We start from the raw sequence: 18,726 nt of genomic DNA, 5'->3' as shown, positions 1-18,726 counted from the left end.
AGTTCCCGCTGCAGCCACAAAGCGGCAGGAGAGCCCTTTGGCACGGCGCCATAACTTCCATATGCATGGAATGTGAACCATAAGCATAAAGCATGGCAGACTGAACTGAAACCGTATCCACATCGATCTGAGTCACTGTAGCAGCTTGCAGGCTCTGGGCACGAGCGTTCATTATCATCTGCGGCCAGGTGATCATCAAGGTAATCTTATCGAGAGGTCCAAAAATAAAGAGGTATGTAGGTGAGACCCATCAATAGGTCGAATCCTGTTTTCTATTGGCTGAGGGCTGGTCTGGGTCCTCTGTGCTAAGAGGTGGAGCCAGCAGATCCCCACACTTCCGCACATCTGGTGCCCACTTTGGGAACCACGACCATCTCTCTCTCTCTCTCTGTCCTTTTCTTTCTGCTGATATCTCTGACCACCAGTTGTGTTTTGATCAGTTTTATCTTTGAGTTCAAATGTGACGTCTCGAATCACAGTTATTATCTCAAGTCAAACTGATAAAGTGATATCAGGGTTGATGTATTTCTCACTGGTGATCGCAGTAAGTGATTAGACACATTGCGTGTTGCATTGCAGAGTACTAATATCTTGAGTTCGCAGTGAACCGCAGCGAACACTGCAGAAAAGTGTCCAGTTATTTAATGTGCACCCCTGTACCGATTTTTAAAAACAAGTTCAAATAAATGACATACAACATTTTCTCTCACGAAATGCAAATGCCCGGCTGATTTACATCACTTCAGCCTCCTGGCTGTATGATTGCATTTAGTTGAAGCTGCACCCGAAACTTGCTGGTTTCGCCCCACCTCCCCCCGGCTTCATGAAATATATGGTTTATTACAATGTTAATTTTAATTTAAGAAGAGAACTTAGTCAAATCAGTCGTTTCTTTTTGCAGCGTAGACCTCCATTCAGCAGTGTGGGACCATGGCTGAGTGGTGGTGCTGGGCGAAGGCCGAAACCACAGTCTGAACTCACGGCATGTCCTTTCCTCTTTCTTTTATTTCTTCCTTCTTTTCTTTCTGTCCCTCTCTCTCTTTGCCATCTTGCAGGTAAATGTGCCAGGGGTCCTGGGTTTGAGAAAGTGGCCAAACCCTCCCACAGTGGGATGTTTTCTCTGCTTCACTCTGGGCTGGTTTCTATTCAAATGTGGGTCAGGGGTGAGGAAGCCTAACGTCATAAGCTTGCAACATGGCGTCCCGAAGGCTGTGAGATGAGCAAGAGGATGGTAAAGAACGCTTGAGAACGATCCTACCGATGTAATAAGGTATTTAAAAGAAACTATTTCTCTTTAAGGTGGATTTTAAACGCGCAACGGGGCCGCTTTGCGTGTCTGATTTGATCGGATCGTTTTTCTCGCAGCTGCTGCAGGGATCGCAAGGGTTTTCGGCGCTACGGTGGTGTTTTTTTCCACGGCGTGCCAACAAAAAGGGGGCTCCGCTGGTGCCTATTCTGGCTCTACCTGCCTGCTTGGCAAGCTGGGAGATCCCACTTTATTTGTTCAGGCTTATCACGGCGCCAGCTCGAAAACCGCAAGATAGATGATTTGCAAATGTTGTGGCATTTATTTTCACATCGCTGCCTCGCAAAGAGAGATGCCCCACAGGACGAGTGTGTACGAAATAATTACCAGGCTGGCAAAGCACATTAGGCAACAGAAACAAACGACTCGTCGCAGCGCTTCATAGAAACGCTGAAATGTTTCGACACCTCGTTTTCTCTGTTTTTATAATCAAATATGCTCAATGAACCATTCTCAACAATGTGGCGCACTGAGCTGATGGTTTGTTTTAAATCGCTCTCATGTAATCGCAACAGTCTTTATTTCGATTGCGTTTAATGTGATAAATGAAATGCAGCTGATTCTGTGGATTTTACGCACGGTTTGTGTTTTTGCGCAATCATCCTGGCGATCATAGCCGTGTTGAAGGACCTACCTATAGTCTAACCTGCATTGTTTATATGTAGGTTAAGCCACCTTGGTCTACGTAGGGCTAATTTAAAAATGATTAAACAGGATTGCCTTGCAAATATACAGAGTGCAGCGTGGCCGCAGTTGCTTTCTGCTTTTAAAGCTTGTCTTGTGGACGTGAAATCTATCGATGCACGGTATTGTGTGTGTCTTTAGAGCTGTAGGGAGGCTACTGCCATACATCGACCATCTTTGTGATCGGCTACAGTGTGGGTGTAACGTTACGCTCTGACCCCAAACCGCTGTGCTTCACAGAAACAGCGTTGCATGATATGGATGTTCGGGTGTAAATGATAACGCGAAAAAAGCCGCATATGAATATTCGGTTACTAAACCCTTAATTCAGGCCAACCACAAATCATTTGCTAACTAATAAAACAACGCATGTATTCAGGTGTGAAGGCCGCTTCTCAGGTGATTAGTGTTGTTAAAGTACCAAGGGGCATAGGGATAATAAGGCACAGGAATTTCAGAATGTGAGTTATCTTCAGGTCTGTTTTACTATGGGAAGTTTCAACTAAGAACAGTTGCAAAATACATACATCTTATGTTTGTAGGGTAAGTGGTTCTGGTGTATCTGTTTGACATGCCAAAAACCTGAGCGACAGAGAAATAATGGTATTCCAGACTGTTTTTGTATGATATATGCTGCCGCTGATGCTCGAGTGAAACGTGTTGTCCAGAAACCAGAGACCCTCACTTGTTCAGCAATAGTCCTGTTTGTCTGTAAAATGATGGTTTGAAGTTGGTTAGGCACAGTTATTTTCCAGTTTTTTGTGCGTGTCATGCACAACAAGTTGTTGCTTTGTCTTTGATTGTGGTTTCATAACATAACTTAAATTGTTTTTAAGTTAGTTGGTGCAAACTCTTGGTAAGTAGGCATTTTGGTAGGAGTATTGAAAAATGCAATGATTTATTGTTTTTCATAGATGTTGTGACATGTCTAGACTCGTACGTTGGAAAAGTTTAGTCACAGCACTTGGCCAATTTGAAGTTAAATGCTTTATTTTTTTCACAACCTCTTCTCTCTCTGGGTGCTTTAGCCTGTAATATGAAGATTACAGGACTATATTTTGGCTGGTTACACCCACTCAGAAGTGTAGTTAAAGTGTGAAGTTGCTCTGCCTAAAACTTGGCCAAATAATTTGCTGAACTGTGCTTTTCAACAGTAGTTGTAAAGCACAAGATATACAAGGCTTGGTGTGGTGCATTCAAATGCATTTTATGCACATCATCTTATTCTATGAGGATTGTAAGGCTGTGGTCCTGGCTGTACTGACTTGAGTGTTTGATGATGTCAGTGCTGAATCTGTAACAGCAAGAAGCCTTGAAGACCGAAGAGTTCAGTTCATGTAGTCTTATTATTTTGAAGATGGTTTGTCCTTTTAAACGTAAACAGGTATGCAAAAACTGTGAAATTGTGTGAATGAGGATATTGTGTATTTTAACTGACCACTTCTCAGTGTTTAATTTTGGCTATTCAGTGGAAGTTTAGTAAGCTGGTTTCTCTAGTAAAACAGAAGTGAAAGGGAAATATGGAGCAAAAAGTTGAATAAAGTACCCATTGTAGCTGCTGCCACTTTGTAGCTGTTGTTAAATACACATTATCCGTTGGAACATCTAGTACTAAATGTGGGGAAAGTTGATTTAGGCCATTAAAATGACCAAGTCAACTGATCAGTGTGACTAGTTTCATTGATTAATATGGACCACAAAGTGGGGCCTGGAGGGTAATTTGAGGCCCATGTATGTGCCTCATGATCGGCCGGTTGGTCTTGCCTCACCCTACTTGTCCCTTCCCCTTCTCAAGGCACACACAGAGTATCCTGTGTACATTGTGATCACGGCTTACAGTGGCGTGTGTTGGCATCACAATGCAGTAAGGCTACTTAAGCTATGTATTCTGCTGACATGTTAGACAACGACTTATAGATTGTGCTAGGCTGTCGTATCTTTATGGATCCTTCTGTTCTGTTCGAAGGCGGTTTGGTTCGTTGAGTGGCTAAAGCACCTCAGGGCAGGGTTGTTGTTGTTCTTTAAGAAGAAGAAAACGGTCTGTGGAATGTCGTGCTGATAGCCAGAAGGTTATGCAGCGTTTAAAGGCTGAAAGGGGTGGGGGGGCAGATCTGTAAAACCATGGACTATACAGGATCTGTCCTTACCCAACATGCCCTCTGTCCTTAGCCAAAGCATTATGCTCCAGGTCCTGTGGATCTGCTGCTTTTTACGGGTAGGGAAGGGGTTGGGGGGTTATCTCATCAACAAAGTTCATTCTCCCAAGACAGAGGTCACTTTATCATACCAATCACACTGTATGTTTGCTTGTTAGTGAAGTGGCTGATTACTTCACTTTTGGTAAAGGTGTATAGAGGAATATAGCACATACCAATTGATAGCCAGCATTGCTGGTAGCCTCAGTAAAAGTCTTAGTGTTCATTTCAGTGTTAATTTAATTTCTCCAGGGGGCACTTTGGATACAGCAACTGAGGCACAGAATACAACCCAGCATGGAGGACACAGAACATGGATGCACGCTTACATACACCCATGGCACAGACAGAGAGTAGTTGTAACTTTTTGTTGTTTCTTGAGAAAGGTTTAGACATTTCTTTTTTGGATCTACTGAAATGCGTGGTTTCATTAATTTCAAAGTTTCCCATATAATATTTTCTCTTCTTCTTTCATGAACAAAGAACACACATTTCCTCTTTAAATGTCAAATATGTGATCTGTGTGTCAAAATATGCTTCTTAGTTCTATGAATGTCTATGTCATTTATTATTTAAATATTAAGCCATTTATTAATTTTGTCACCTAAGAGTGCCAGAAGCTAAAGCAAGATATATTCAATCGGGCATTTGAACAGATTTTGCAAAGCAGGTTCAACACTTGATTTGAAATTCAAGAAAATGCTGTCACACCCGAAAATATAAGATAAGCCACATACACACTGGGAGTTCAACCTGCTCCCATTATGTTGGTGCTTCCTGGTTCTTGAAAGGTACTGAATAGTATGTAGACTGACTTTCTGTGTTACAGATGTAAGTTAATTTCATTACCGTATATGTACCTTTTCCCATCGGTTTCCCCAAAATAGCCCATAATGACAACGAATGAAAACATATTTTTAGACATTTTGGCAAATGTGTTAACAATCAGTACGGTCTCCCTAAGCCATAGTACCAGAGAAGCAGAGAGTAAACATTTCAGGAAAGTATTATGCCTTTAGGGTACTGAACTTTTGTTTTTATGCATGTGACTGCTGCCCCACCTGCAGTTACTCTCATACCTGCAGCCTCGTTAAAGCTAGCATTCTGTCCTGCCCTGCCATCTTATTTTATTGTGTGTTGTATGTACTGTGAATTGTTCCATGCTAAATATGGTTTTATTTCTTTTTTTATGGGAGTTTGCCACACATGGTGTGAAAAGGTTAGGCAGCTGCATGCAGCACTGTAAGGACCACTGATGTGAAGTGAAGTGGAGGGATTTTGAGAAAAAAAATGTGTATGTGTGTGTGTGTATTTGTATACCTGTTACTCCCTTCAGACTTGGCTGGGGCTTGGCTTCAATATCTAGTATTACCTATGGATTACGTGCATACCACAAAACAGATTCATTTATGATCTGTTCAAAATCCTCTGGGGGAAAAAAAGTCATTTTTTCTCTGGTGTTGATCTGCTGCAAGAAAATAAGAAAACTCAAAATACACCATTTAGACCGGAATGGTAGACACATAAATGGATCCATGGGCTTGATTACACGTTAAGTTGTGCACGTGTAGGAGGAGAGATGGGAAGTCTTGCCTTTTCATCCCTCGCTGCACAGCACTGGCACATCTGGGGTACGCAGTAACCATTGACCCCCTCCTGTGATGAAATGGACGGGACTTTTTTCATTCCACTGCACCCTGGGTAGGACTTGTTTCTTTGCAACATGGCTGAACTGCCTGACATTAAATGAGTCTTAACTGGAGTGGTTCTGCCAAGACTGGCAGGAACACTGTAATTCATGTACCCTTCTCTTATAGCCTCGCAGCACAAGGACAATGCACCTGTTCTCTAGCATTATCCAGCAATTCTACAGAAACTCATATCTCTAAGACAGGACAGATTAGTCTTGTTTCAGTGTTTTTGAGCTTTTGTACAGCAGGGCATCTCTCCCGCTGCTTATAACCAGATTTGAGATTATAACCTGAATTGTGTCCAGTCTCTGAAAATTCAGCATATGCTCTGCATCAGAGCTATTCAACCCTTTGCCCCAGAGACACAAGTATAGGCAGTTCTTTATTTCAAACAAAATTTCATTATTTCACCCTCTGTGGTCTTCGGTTGTAACCACCACCTTGCATGTTCAACTCTTTGTGGCACCACAGTACTCTTCTAGATACATTTAGTTTATAACACTCAGTGTAAGGCAGTATGTCTGGTTTAGCATTTCAATACAAAAAAAAGAAATTCCACCAAGTTTTGTATTAAAAAGATTTTTTTTTTTTTTTTAGAAAAAAGGAGACTTTAGGAGACACCGCGTTATGTATTTACATATACACATAATACATCTAGGAAGTGTTGACTTTGTGCAGTAGCTGGATTTACTTAACATTATGGAAGCAAGAAACCCAGTTTCATTAAATGAGGAAAGGGACTGAGGAAAACCTGGTAGGGCGGCTGCATTTCGATTGGAGACACCCCATTCCCCTTTCTAAAGGGGTTTTTGCTAATGTACATATACATGACAAAGACTTCAGACGTGGAAAGTGCTTATTTATCAGTATACCTCTAGTTAAACTTCCATGTAACCAATCAAAATCACAGTAGACTATTTGCGAAACATGCACTGCACAAAAAATCTCCATGATTGATACACTTTGATGAAAATATATAATTAACAACATATCTTAGGTGGAAATTACTTACTGATCACCTCCATGTAACTGGAAGTTTTATTGCACTGCACGTAAGAGCATTCTCCTTAAGTTTGTAAAATGTTTCCCAGTGTTTCGATGATCAAATCAGAGGTTGGTTTACGGCATTTCTTCCGATGCAGTAGATATCAGGTGAAAAGGAACATATAGATCAGCTGCTTTGTTTAACCTCCTCATTGTGTTGTGTGCTGTCCTTTTACTCAAGAGAGAACTGAAACTCTGATAATTGCAGTACCCACAAGTCCTGTATGGATCAACCTTATCCATACAGTGTCAGCCATGATGAAATGGCTCAGAGGTGCTTGGTGTATTTCAAACTGGGTTTGTACCATCCCCCTAACCCCTCCCCCACTCCCTTTGCCCATCGGCATACTCCCTGGGTGTGTATTTATGTGTGTTGTGTGCATGTGTTTAAGTGCACAGTCTCTGTAAGTGCATGTATGTAAGGAAGGCCTTTTGCGCGTGTGTATGATTGGCTATCTTTCTTTGTCTTCATCAAACAACCCTCACGTCCACGTGTGTCTGTTCCGCCCTGTACGATGTGACCGTGTTCACAGTTTTACAAAGTCATTACTGTATATTGTTAAAAAAGTATTGTTGTGAACGGGTTGAATATGTTTTGAAAAAAACCCTGCTCGGTCTTGTTTTCTATTGGTTGTGTAGCAGATGACCTTTAACAGTAGTAGGGTGTGTTTTGTTATTGCGCCACAGGACTTTGCCTCACCTCTGCCCTGTCTCCTGCCTCTCTACCCTCTGTTCAGGAGATTAGTGCCACAGCCCACTGCTCCCTTAGTCACCTCCACCGCATGAACACTGACTGGAAGGTTTACTAGCTCACTGTTTAAATCTATATACTCTTTGGAAAAAGGATGCAATGAAGGCAGGTAGTAAATGAAGTCAGACCAGATCATCCAGATCTCTGGTGTGACCAGTTTAATTGTGAGCAGGCTGACATTAGTTCACTGCTGGCGGCATTTTGATGCTCACTAGTTTTCAACACACGGATATGTTATCCTGATCGTGTCTGTCAAGTCTGTGTAAACATCCCTGTCTGCTCATCTTCTCATCAGCAGGCTCCTGAAACATGTTGAGGTTTGAGGTTAAACAGTACAGTGCTGTGTTTTTAAAATGAGCATTGCCCTTCTATCATTAAGCCACGGTCAGTTTTTCAAAAGGTTAACACTACAGGCAAGGTAAGCTGATCCTGTGCCTGTGCTTGAAGGGCAACATCTACCCCTGAGTACATGCTGTCTTTGGTTGGTATGTGGTACCATATTTGGCCAGAGCAAGTATTGTTTCCCATGACCCTCCTGACCAGCTATCTTGCCATCTCTCAACCTCCCTGCCAGGCTTTGCAGAGGGCTTAAAAATACAGGGATCCAACCCTACAGGAAATGCTGCTCACCAACTCCGTAACATTATACATATGAACTAGTTATCCTACATACTGCATGCATTGTACTAGTTCTAGTAGGGTCATCCTCCCAGTTGGTCATCCTTCCCTGAATTTGCACTAGGACTGTGAGGTGCTGTAGCAGAACATAGCATTCAAATGGTATTGAAAATGTCTCTATAAAATGCAAAGAGTGCCAAGCACTCACAGAAGCTGCCATGATGGTGCTGGCCTGTCTGTCCCCTGTGGTATTAAGCCTGCTTTCCTGGGCAGCACCATTGGAAGGGGAGCTGGGCCTACACGTGTCCCACCCTAGCTGCATATAGATCAGCCGTAATCCATTAGCAGCTCCCTGGAATCCAGCCGGCACAGCACAGCACTGGAGGGGCCAGGGGGAGTGGGTAGGCAAGTGGGTGGTGGGGGGAGGAGAGAGAGAACGAGGGATGAGAAGAGAAGGTGGGGGAGGGCTCTCTCTTTTTTTTTTTTTCCTCCTGAGCTGGCTTCTGAGCCCAGCCCCCTTTTATGTTGGTCTGTTGGAAAAGCCTCTTGAATCCCCCCATAAAGCCTGCAGAGGTGTGTGTGTATGTTAAGAGAGAGACTTGACTGATATATGGCTTCCTGGCTGGCATCATAGCAGAGGCCCTTCTTTCTCTAGCAGCCCTCTTCTCCATTACTGCCTGCAGGGTTGAGTGCCGTACACCTCAGCAGCACATTCTGCGATTAACTGCAGATCTGGGTTGTGTATTCCAGAATAGCTCGTTATAATTCAGGTTGGGGACAGCAAACTGTTCCTGGGATGTGTCTGCATGCCCGGTGAGAGGCTGGTGAGGGTGGGAGGATAGAGAGCAAGGAGGAGAGGAGCAGAGTCCATACGGGGGAGGGGAAGGAGACCATGAGGAAAAGTGTCAAAGCAGAGAGGCAAGCCCAGGCCTGGACCTCAGCATAATGATCACTCCAGCTGATTGTATCAGCCAGCCTGACTGTTCCAACAGAGCTGGCTTTGATACATCAGCCAGTCATCTCCAGTTAACACATTTTTACCTTGTTTTTCTTGAATGATGTTCAGCATTGCTTGTAATAAACTATTCTTGCACCGTGTGTTGTCCTTTTCAGCCATACCTAACCAATTCCTTTTATATGTCGTCGACTGTAGAGTTGAACTGTTTTATATTTAAGGGTTTTGATACAGAGTTTAGCAATGTGTCTTTGTACTCAGGTTTGTGCTTCTGGCACTCTAGCTGAGTTTAGGAACCACTCCCTTCTTTCCCACTGTGTATTATGAAACATGATTTGCGGTAAATCTCTAGGTTGGCACTGTATTTAAATTGCACATTTTCACATGTATTTACAGCTTGAGTTAAGCATTTCTCTGCATTACTGTGTAATCTCCTGTAATACGGTATACCCTGCTCTGATCAGGGGCATTAAAGATGTGTGTTTTCCCAGCATGCCCAGGGCTCTAAGAACACGTTAAACATGAGTAAAGGACACACCACTCTGCTTTACTGATATAATATGGATACTTTTTTTGCATTAAAATGTCTAGATCTTTGTATTTAGTTGCATTATTTACTCACATGATCCCAAATCTTCAAACCCAGGGAAAATCTGTTACTTTAATCAAGGTAACGGTGCATTTTATTTGATCGCTTCTCACTTTAACCTCCGGGAGAAAGTCAGTTTGAGGACTGCTACTAAATGTAACATGAATAGAACTTAAAATCATTACCTTGTCCACCCATGAACATTTCTGCCTGTCACATCAGATAGATTTTCATTGACAGTAGTGGTTGTTTAACAATGATAGCAACTCCTGTGATCCCATGCTACTTCAATATTTAATTTTTCACTGTTTCAGAGACACCTAGCATCAGAAATTACACACTTTGCTTTTAAGCACTTTACATTTTCTCAAATTTTTTATTTATTTATTTATTTTTTTTAACAAAATTTGTCTTCAGTGCCAGACTAGAAGCAGAGCAATGTGGTATGCTATATGTCATCTTTATAGAGTTGTGAGTGAATAAGAGTCATCTGTCCTAATTCCATAAATGAGGGCCGGTCTATAGGATCAGGTGTTGCTGTCCTTGTCTTTGAGCCACACCCGCCCTCCCACCCCACTCTTATGCCCTAGCTCCTGTGTAGTTTTACCTGCTCAGGTGTCACCTAATCCCTCCCCCCGGCCCTGCTGTGCCACCGACCCCCACCCTCAGACAATAGGGCAGGGCTGACATTACCATGATCTAATGGAGACTATAGTGAGCTGAGTTTCCAAAGAGGGCACCCCACCGAAACTAGAGTTACTCCGGAGATTGGGAAGAGAAGCTGACGGGAGGCACCTTAGAAAAGTTGTTACATTACCCTTTCTTCTCCTCCGCCCGTTTGGCTTTTGTGCCACAACAGTGGCAATGTGGACAATCAGAACTTGATCTATGTACAGTTGCAATTTGTTTAAAAAGGAAGGTGAGAGGGAAGGAAGGGTTCCTGTTTCTAAGTTGCCATGTGATTATGTGGCACGCTGTGCTAACAGTTTGCTAATTTCCCCATGAGAGCTAAAAGCTTGGATTGATGTGCTCACAGTGGGAGTCATAACACAAGCAGTTTAATTGTTAGATGTGTCAGTCATTCAAGCTCTACAGCTCTCAGGCTTCGTTTAACCTGTATTAATTATAATCCCACTGAAGGATGGTATAAGCCAGAAATTGATCCAAACTTTCACAAAAACATCTTGTTTTTAAACAACACAAGGTCTGTTCTGTGTGGAAAAATGTTATGTATTGAACAACCTGTCTTTTGTAATGTATCAGTTCAATGTTTCTTCATGTCTACAATATAAAACTAACCCCCTTTTTGTTTGTTTTAATTTCAGCTTCAGGTGGTGTTCGTGTAGGAAGAGAGAGAGAGAGAGAGAGAGCGAGAGAGAGAAGGAAGGAAAGAAGGGAGGTGGAAATGGAACTGCCAAATCATGCCAAACAACTGCTGCTGCAACTCAACCAGCAGAGAGCCAAGGGCTTCCTGTGTGATGTTATCATCGTGGTGGAGAATGCACTCTTCCGTGCTCACAAGAACATTCTGGCAGCAAGCAGCATTTACTTCAAATCTTTGGTCCTCCACGATAACCTCATTAACCTCGACACAGAGATGGTTAACCCCTCTGTATTCAGACAAGTTCTGGACTTCATCTACACTGGGAAGCTCCTGTCCTCATCGGAACAGAGCAGTGAGCAGAACTTCAGTGCCCTCTTAACCGCAGCCAGCTACCTCCAGCTCCATGACCTCGCTGCTCTGTGCAGAAAGAAGCTCAAGCGCGGTGGTGGGAAACCCCTGCCAGGTAAACCCTCCACTCCAGGTCCCCTTAGCCGTTTACGCCTCAACAACCAGCGCCTTTCCTCTTCTACCCCTGCTGGCTCCAACAACCACTATCCTCCAACCCCTTCTGATGCTGACCAACCACAGCCAGATGAAGGCCTTCGGGACAAGCTCTCAGACGACGAAATGTTTATCGGAAGCTCTGGGAGGAATGGGGGCAATGGCAGCAGTAACGGTAACCTCAGCAGTGGAGGAAGTGCTGGGGAGCCAGACCTTGGATTAGACCTGTCCAAGAAGAGCCCCCCCTCTGCGGGCACAGCCACTGATGCCCTCAGCCCACACAGCAACTCCCAAGAATCCCCTCAATCTGCCTCAGTATCCACAACCAACAGTGCCTCACTGGATGACTCCACTACCACCCTACCAGGTGTAGACACCTGTGGCTCAGAGACCATGGAGCTCAACTCCTCCTCTAAAGCATCAGAGGAAACCCAGAACCAGCCTGATGGCCCTCCACCCCAGAAGAAATTTCGGCAGGGTGCTCGCAAGAATGAATGGCCTAAGAAAGAGGCGTCAGGGTTAAAGTCTGAAGACCATGACAGGCCCCTGGTTAATGGGGTGATTGTGGGTCCCAAAGATGGCCGCTCTTCTGGGGTTGGAGGGGGCAGTGGTAGCAGCTTCACCTCTGACCAGTGTAAAGATGAAGAAGAAGGAGGGGAGAATGGCCAGGACCACAGTGATGAGAGCGGGCAAAGTGACGGAGAGAGTGCAGGAGGTGGAGGAGGAGGCGGAAGAGGAGGGGGACACAGCGCCAACTACGTGTACCGACAGGAGGGGTTTGAGCCAGCATTCGGAGACAACCTTTATGTGTGCATTCCCTGTGGTAAAGGCTTCCCCAGTTCTGAGCAGCTCAATGCTCATGTGGAGACACACACTGAGGATGAGCTCTACATCAAAGAGGAGGGAGGGACCTTTGTGAAAGAGGAAGACGAGGAAGAGGCAGAGGACCTCTCTGCCCCCATGGGTTCTTCCAGCTTTGGCTCTGAAACACGTCCTTTCAAGTGTACAGTCTGCAGTAAGAGCTACAAAGACCCGGCAACGCTGAGACAACACGAAAAGAGCCATTGGCTGACCAGGCCTTTCCCCTGCAACATCTGCGGCAAAATGTTTACCCAGAGGGGCACCATGACACGCCACATGCGCAGCCACCTTGGTCTCAAGCCGTTTGCGTGTGAAGAGTGTGGAATGCGCTTCACACGCCAGTACCGTCTGACAGAGCACATGCGTGTCCACTCTGGGGAGAAGCCGTATGAATGCCAGCTATGTGGGGGGAAGTTTACCCAGCAACGCAACCTCATCAGTCACCTGAGAATGCACACCTCACCCTCTTAGAAATGCATCAAGCCAAAGAACTCTGGGAATAGAAAAAAAAAAAGACATTTCTCTACCTTTTTTTTTTTCCTCTCCATCTCAACAGCAAAGAAACGCACATGTACACATTCACATGCAGACACACACACAGTTAAACATATTAATTCCAGTTTACAACGCCCTGGCTAAGTGAATGATGTAGCTGATAGCCACACCTGGGCTCTTGGTGATGGTGGGATCTTGATACAAGGATCATGTCATCATTTATATAAAGCGACCTTCTGCTCACCTCTCAGGAGTTCTAAAGGGACATTTAACCCTGTCTCTCTCCAAAGTCACAAAGCCATGGTGGAGTGGCATGACTTCTGGTCTGCGTTGAAAGTCTGTCAAATGTGAATGTGGTTACTGGTAAAATGTCAAGCCCCCTCGCCTCATACCCCTCAGCAGCCTTTCTATCATTTACCTTTGAGCGTCGAGCTTTTCAGATTGTTTCTCAAACTGATTCAGTCAAGAGTCCCCTCTGTACTTCAGTGCTATTTTAACCAAAAACCCATGCAAACAATACTGGCAATAATTCAGCAAAAAGATTATTTCTACCCTGACAGCTTTATATCCGTTGTTATGTTGGTGATAGGGATCTTTATATAAGAGAGGGTTACTGGCTTTGGGATCATCTCCATGCTTTAACAGAAAGTCCTGAAGGAAGGTTCATGGTGGGATGACATTGAAATAAGTTTTAGTTTTAAAGACAACAGACACTCAAAGTCCTCTCTTTAGCTCTTCACAGTTAAAGAGAGAAGATTTTCCCTGTTTTCAGTTTTGCCTGCTAGTGCTCCCAGGAATGAATCTTGTTTGGAAAGATGAAACCCTTGAGGTACTTGTTTTACTTAAAGAACTTGTAATGTTTCAGTGAATGTTTAAACTGGAAGTCTTGGGATTTTTCTTGTGGAGGGGAGGGATATGGGTTGGGGGGTTAGTTTGATGGGGGTAAAGAAAGGGTGTTTTAGACTGAACATTATGTTCAGTGGGTACGTTTATCTTTTTTTTTTTTTTGTCTGTATAGCTTTCCTCCCCTCAGAAAAAAGAAAAGTCTATTTATATGGGCTTGTGACCTTGCTACCTCTGATTACTCTTACAAACTCTATGTTGATTAGTTGAAAGTTCCTATGTAATTAACTGTAAAAAGTGTGTAGATTATGGTAACTTTTCACCTAATGCTTTAACCTGCCCATCTCTCAACACAGGTTTTTAATGCTCATAGATTTTACACGTTAATATTGTTTTTAGCTGTTGTTTGTACTTGTCATTTATAGCTTTTTGGGTGCCCTGCTCAGTGTGGCCCCACCTCAAAGTGTACTGTAGCGTCCTGCCTGGAGCAAATAGTGGTTAGTTAGTGTAGATGTATAGTGTTCCAAAGATCTTATGAATGTTGAGGAGAACAGAGCTAACTAACAAACATTGCTAGACAAGTTCATAACCAAAGTTTTAAAAAAGATGTACTTAAGATATTATAGCATACTAAATTATTTCACTTTTGATTTATTTTGCTGTATAAAACAAATTATGAATTATATTGTAAGTCCAAAAGAAATCCAATCTTTTGATGGAGTTTTGGCCGATTACTCTTAACACTGAGGAAGGTTCTTGTGGTTTGCAAGGAAAGCTTGTGCTGATTGGTGGGCTGGTATGACATTAACTTTACCACCAAATGAAAATGGTAAGGTTTAAAAACGTGTTCCCTGAACATGTTTGATTGTTTTTTGGGGTTTTTGTTTTGTTTTGGGTTTTTTTTTTGTTTTGTTTTGTTTTGTTTTTTTTGTTTTTGTATCCAGAGTCCTTATCACTTTATATTCCCTGAATTTAAAACAGGACTTGATAACATGTATGTATTCTGTTCAGACCAAAAAAAAAAGAAAAAGGAAAAAAAGATAGGAATTATAATCAGAATTTTTAATGTGAAGTTCAAGTTGCTTGTTAGTTTTTGAGCCAGACTTGTGAAAACTTGTATTAAGAAGGGAGAAGCAGAGATGCACTGGACAGCTGGACAACTCATTGGTCTCCTGCAGCATCTTTTTGCTTCTGATTGTATTTCACTATAACACAGTATGATTTTAAATTATTTTTAACCCCTAAAGCTTTACCTCATCATCAGCTACCATAAGTTGGGAATGGCCCCTCTGTTGTCTGTGGGTTTTGCTGAAACCTGTCCAGTGTATCTGCTCTTAACAGTTACACTGTGGAGCATGAACCTTCACTACAAGTTTTTGGTATAGGCATTCCTCTATTATGTTGGTTTAACTGTCTTCTTGATTTTTTTTTTTTTTTATTCCTCTTTCGTCCTCATGTTATGGTCTGTGAAATGTTTGTTATAATAGGGATGCAGCTACATTTACACAAACATCACTACCGTTTTAAGGTACCTGCGTCCTGGACTCCCTGAATTGTTACTTGGTTATGTTGTTGTCTTGCTGTTGAGCAGTTGCTGTTTAGTGATTGCATGGTACATCTATGAATTTTCACACTCCCCAGACCCAACCCCCCCCCCCCCCCACCACAAACATGTTATTTATCGCCTGATCCATTGTTGCTTGTGACCTCTTCTAGCTTAAGAGGGAGTCCACAATGCATTGCCTTCAAACGTTATTGTACTTGTCAGCACTTACTGCTGTACAGCATAATGTCTGTCATGCAAAAGGTGTTTTTGTACAACAAGATCTCTAGCCATCTCTGCAAAAGACTTTGCAGCTGCATTTGAATGCTTGCTTGTTTGACATAACGAAGAAAAAAAAAACTACGAACTCCAAACTGTGACCATGCTACTACTACTACTATTATTACTACTATTAGTACTACTACTATTCAAATACTTCAGGGATTGTTCTGCATCTGTGAATGCAGACTCTCAGCTACATTTGTAAGACATGGTATTGTATCGATTTCTCTGTATTTTAATCATGGGAAAAGCAAATCACTAGTTTCATATTTAAGACAAACAGGGGGGTACTTTTTCAACTAACACAAAGAGCCTTGACAAAGGTGAGGCAGCTCAAAACAAGTCTACATTTTAGTTAGTAACACAGTATGTTCAGAAATAGTTGCAAAGTTGTACAAAGAACTAAGAAGAAAAAAAAAAGCTCATACCCAAATCCACAAACTATTTTTTAAACCAAAGCACATTTGAATGATTATGGAACCATGTGTGGCTCTAAAAAAAAAAAAGAAACATATGTATTTATCTCATTGTTTACATGAACTTTTACAGTTTTACAGACCTCAGTTGAGGCTCGGCCAGTCAGAGAGGTGGCTTTGTGTGTACTTTATTTTATTTTATTTTTTAAAAAGATGCTTTTCCACAGAGGTTGCTGCCAAAACAAAAGCATAGCATCAACGTGGGGTGAACTTCTGCATATTCAATTGAGGGGAGGGGTGAGTGGTTTCAGGACACCCTCCCTCTCCCTTTGCCAGCTGGCTTTAGGGTGACCCTGCGCCCCAGTCCCCCTGCCCTCTGGCCTGTCTTCAGATGGGACTGCAGCGATGGGGGTGGGCAATGTGTCCTTGACGTATTAATCAAAAGGCATTGTTGACCAGGGTCTTTAGCTCAATGTCGTGTCTCTGTGTTTACCCAAATGCACTTGAGGACTACCTCTGCTGATTGGGTCTTAATATGTAGGAGTGGGTGGGTGATGCTTGAATGGTCCAGGCTGTTTTAGTAACATGGTACATCTCATATGCTGGCAGTTCTTGAAACCTATCTGGAGAATGTAGCTCTGATTTGTTCACTGCATGTAAACAGGCTTATCTGGTAGTCTTAACTGTGAATGTTATTGTCGTATTTCTGATTTTACGATGTTATGAAACTTTTTTTTTTTTTAGCTGCCTGTGTTCTGTGGGTAAAAGCAGCACAAACCTCTGGCTGGCCAGGCCTCAAACAAAGTTGGTGCAAACACTTATTGACAGTGTTCTTTTTTTTTTTTTTTTTTTTTTATCAAATGTCTATTGTCAGTGATGAATGTATTTATTTCTGGTCCTGCCCTCACCTCTGCAGAGAATATTCTCAGTGTGTGAGACTGAGGTGGAGGCAGGACCCCCTTTTTTGTTTTTGTTTTGAGGATTTCAAGCTGAGAATCAAAATTTAGACACAAAACATAGCCATTAACCACAATCTGTGAAGTTGACTTTTTTGTGGGAGAACTGATTTTATTTTTTCCAACTCAAAGAAAATGGTCTATGGCATTTAGTATCTTCTCTCTCAGTTATACCTGACAGTCTGTGGGGTTTTTATTTCATGTGACTCAATGTGGGTGCTTTTTTGCCCATGTGTTCTTGAGTTCTCACTGAATGACTGCACACCAGGGGAATTGAAGCTTAATCCCTTGTGTGTGTGTCTGTGGACATAGGCAGGACCCTGTGATCTGCCTGTGCAGAAAGGAGGCTACTGTATCTTTTCAAGCTTGCTCTACCTGGGTGTTGCCATGCTACTGCCGTAAGGGAAACAGAACTTTCACACAGCAGAATCATGCACATAACCAACACTTATGTCCGCTAAACCATAGTGTTCCAGTGACTGTTGTTATATTTCTTGTCTTAAACCACCTGTCACTTCTTTCTTCTCTTTTTCTTGACGTTTGTGTTTTTAGTGTCTGTTAGTTCTACATCGGAGGATTTTAGAAACGTTGGGTGAGATAGCTTTACTAAGTGCACTTTGTATGTTTTTCAAAGCCTCTGGGAAGACTCGGGCGCTCTCATATCAGTTCCCATTTAACTGATGGTTTACTCTTTGTCTTTCTCTTCTTACCTCATCATTGTTCCTGTGTCTTTTGAAATAGCATATCATTATGCAGTGTTACAAAAGCTTTAAAATGAATATACAAAGCAGGAAATGCAACTGACTGACTGTACTCAGCTGTAAGTGCAAGTTTCCATCTTGTTTCTTGGTATTATTGTTGTTACACATTACGGTTGTTACTATTAACCATCGTCTTCAGGCATTTTTATAGTGGAGGGGCTGGTCTGTCCAGTTATTATGGAGATGCTCCTTCTTACCTTGGCAGACTAAACCAAAGCCAGTTTTAAAATGGCCTCCAGTGCCATTAAAGCATGTCTAAGCTTTATTGTCCCTTGCTTTATACACCTGACCCCTTCCTTTTAGCTTTTTGGCAGGTGGCTGTATCCTCCGCTCTGCTGCTTCTTACATTTCACATCAGTATTTACTGTACCTCCAGTGACATTGTGCAGTAGTAACTTAAAAAAAGAAAACACCAAATTACCTCAAGCCTTTCAGTGTTTACAGAAACGTGCTGTCTTGCATTACATCTCATTTATACTCTTATCATTTATAACTTTTTTTTTTTTTTTGCCGTCCATCTGTAACCAAGATATGTTTTGGAATAGAGTTTTAGCAGCATATTTTCATGCATAACCTTTAATTTCATTCACATCTGTTTGGGACTTTACAATGGCACAGTGTCACCTTGATGTGCACTACATAAATGGAAAGACTAGCTGCTAGGAAAAATAGTACTTGAAGAGTTGATTAGTGGAGCTGCCCATGAAGTGGGTCTATCAAGCTTCCTCTCCTGCCTGTTTTCTTCAGGAAGAGCTTCTCAATAATGTATCAGGATTTGTGGGCTGAGCAGCTCTGGAATGTAGGGTCTTTGCTGATGAATAATTTAAAGCTAAGAACGCCTCCCCCTTGACAAACACACTACACATGCAAAGGTGTACACACACAGGTGCACTGTTGCAGACATGTATGCC

The 18,726-nt window shown here is 42.6% G+C and overlaps 1 protein-coding gene across 1 annotated transcript; it reads left to right on the top strand.

Annotated features, from left to right (window-relative positions):
* Window positions 1-745: 745 nt before the first annotated feature.
* Window positions 746-16,700, top strand: hic2 (hypermethylated in cancer 2). Its single transcript, XM_046387989.1, has 2 exons — window positions 746-1,270; window positions 11,159-16,700. The coding sequence occupies exon 2, from the start codon at window positions 11,239-11,241 to the stop codon at window positions 12,988-12,990; it is 1,752 nt and encodes a 583-aa protein (XP_046243945.1). The 5' UTR covers window positions 746-1,270; window positions 11,159-11,238; the 3' UTR covers window positions 12,991-16,700.
* The last annotated feature ends 2,026 nt before the right edge of the window (window positions 16,701-18,726 follow it).

This window comes from Scatophagus argus, chromosome 4, assembly GCF_020382885.2.
Source record: "Scatophagus argus isolate fScaArg1 chromosome 4, fScaArg1.pri, whole genome shotgun sequence".
NCBI classification, from domain to species: Eukaryota; Metazoa; Chordata; class Actinopteri; family Scatophagidae; genus Scatophagus; species Scatophagus argus.
The sequence above is the reverse complement of the archived record's forward strand: the minus strand, read 5'-3'. Positions and strand labels throughout refer to the sequence as shown.

Coding starts and splice junctions, on each gene's coding strand:
- hic2 (XM_046387989.1), top strand. CDS start 11,239: ATGGAACTGCCAAATCATGCCAAACAACTGCTGCTGCAACTCAACCAG.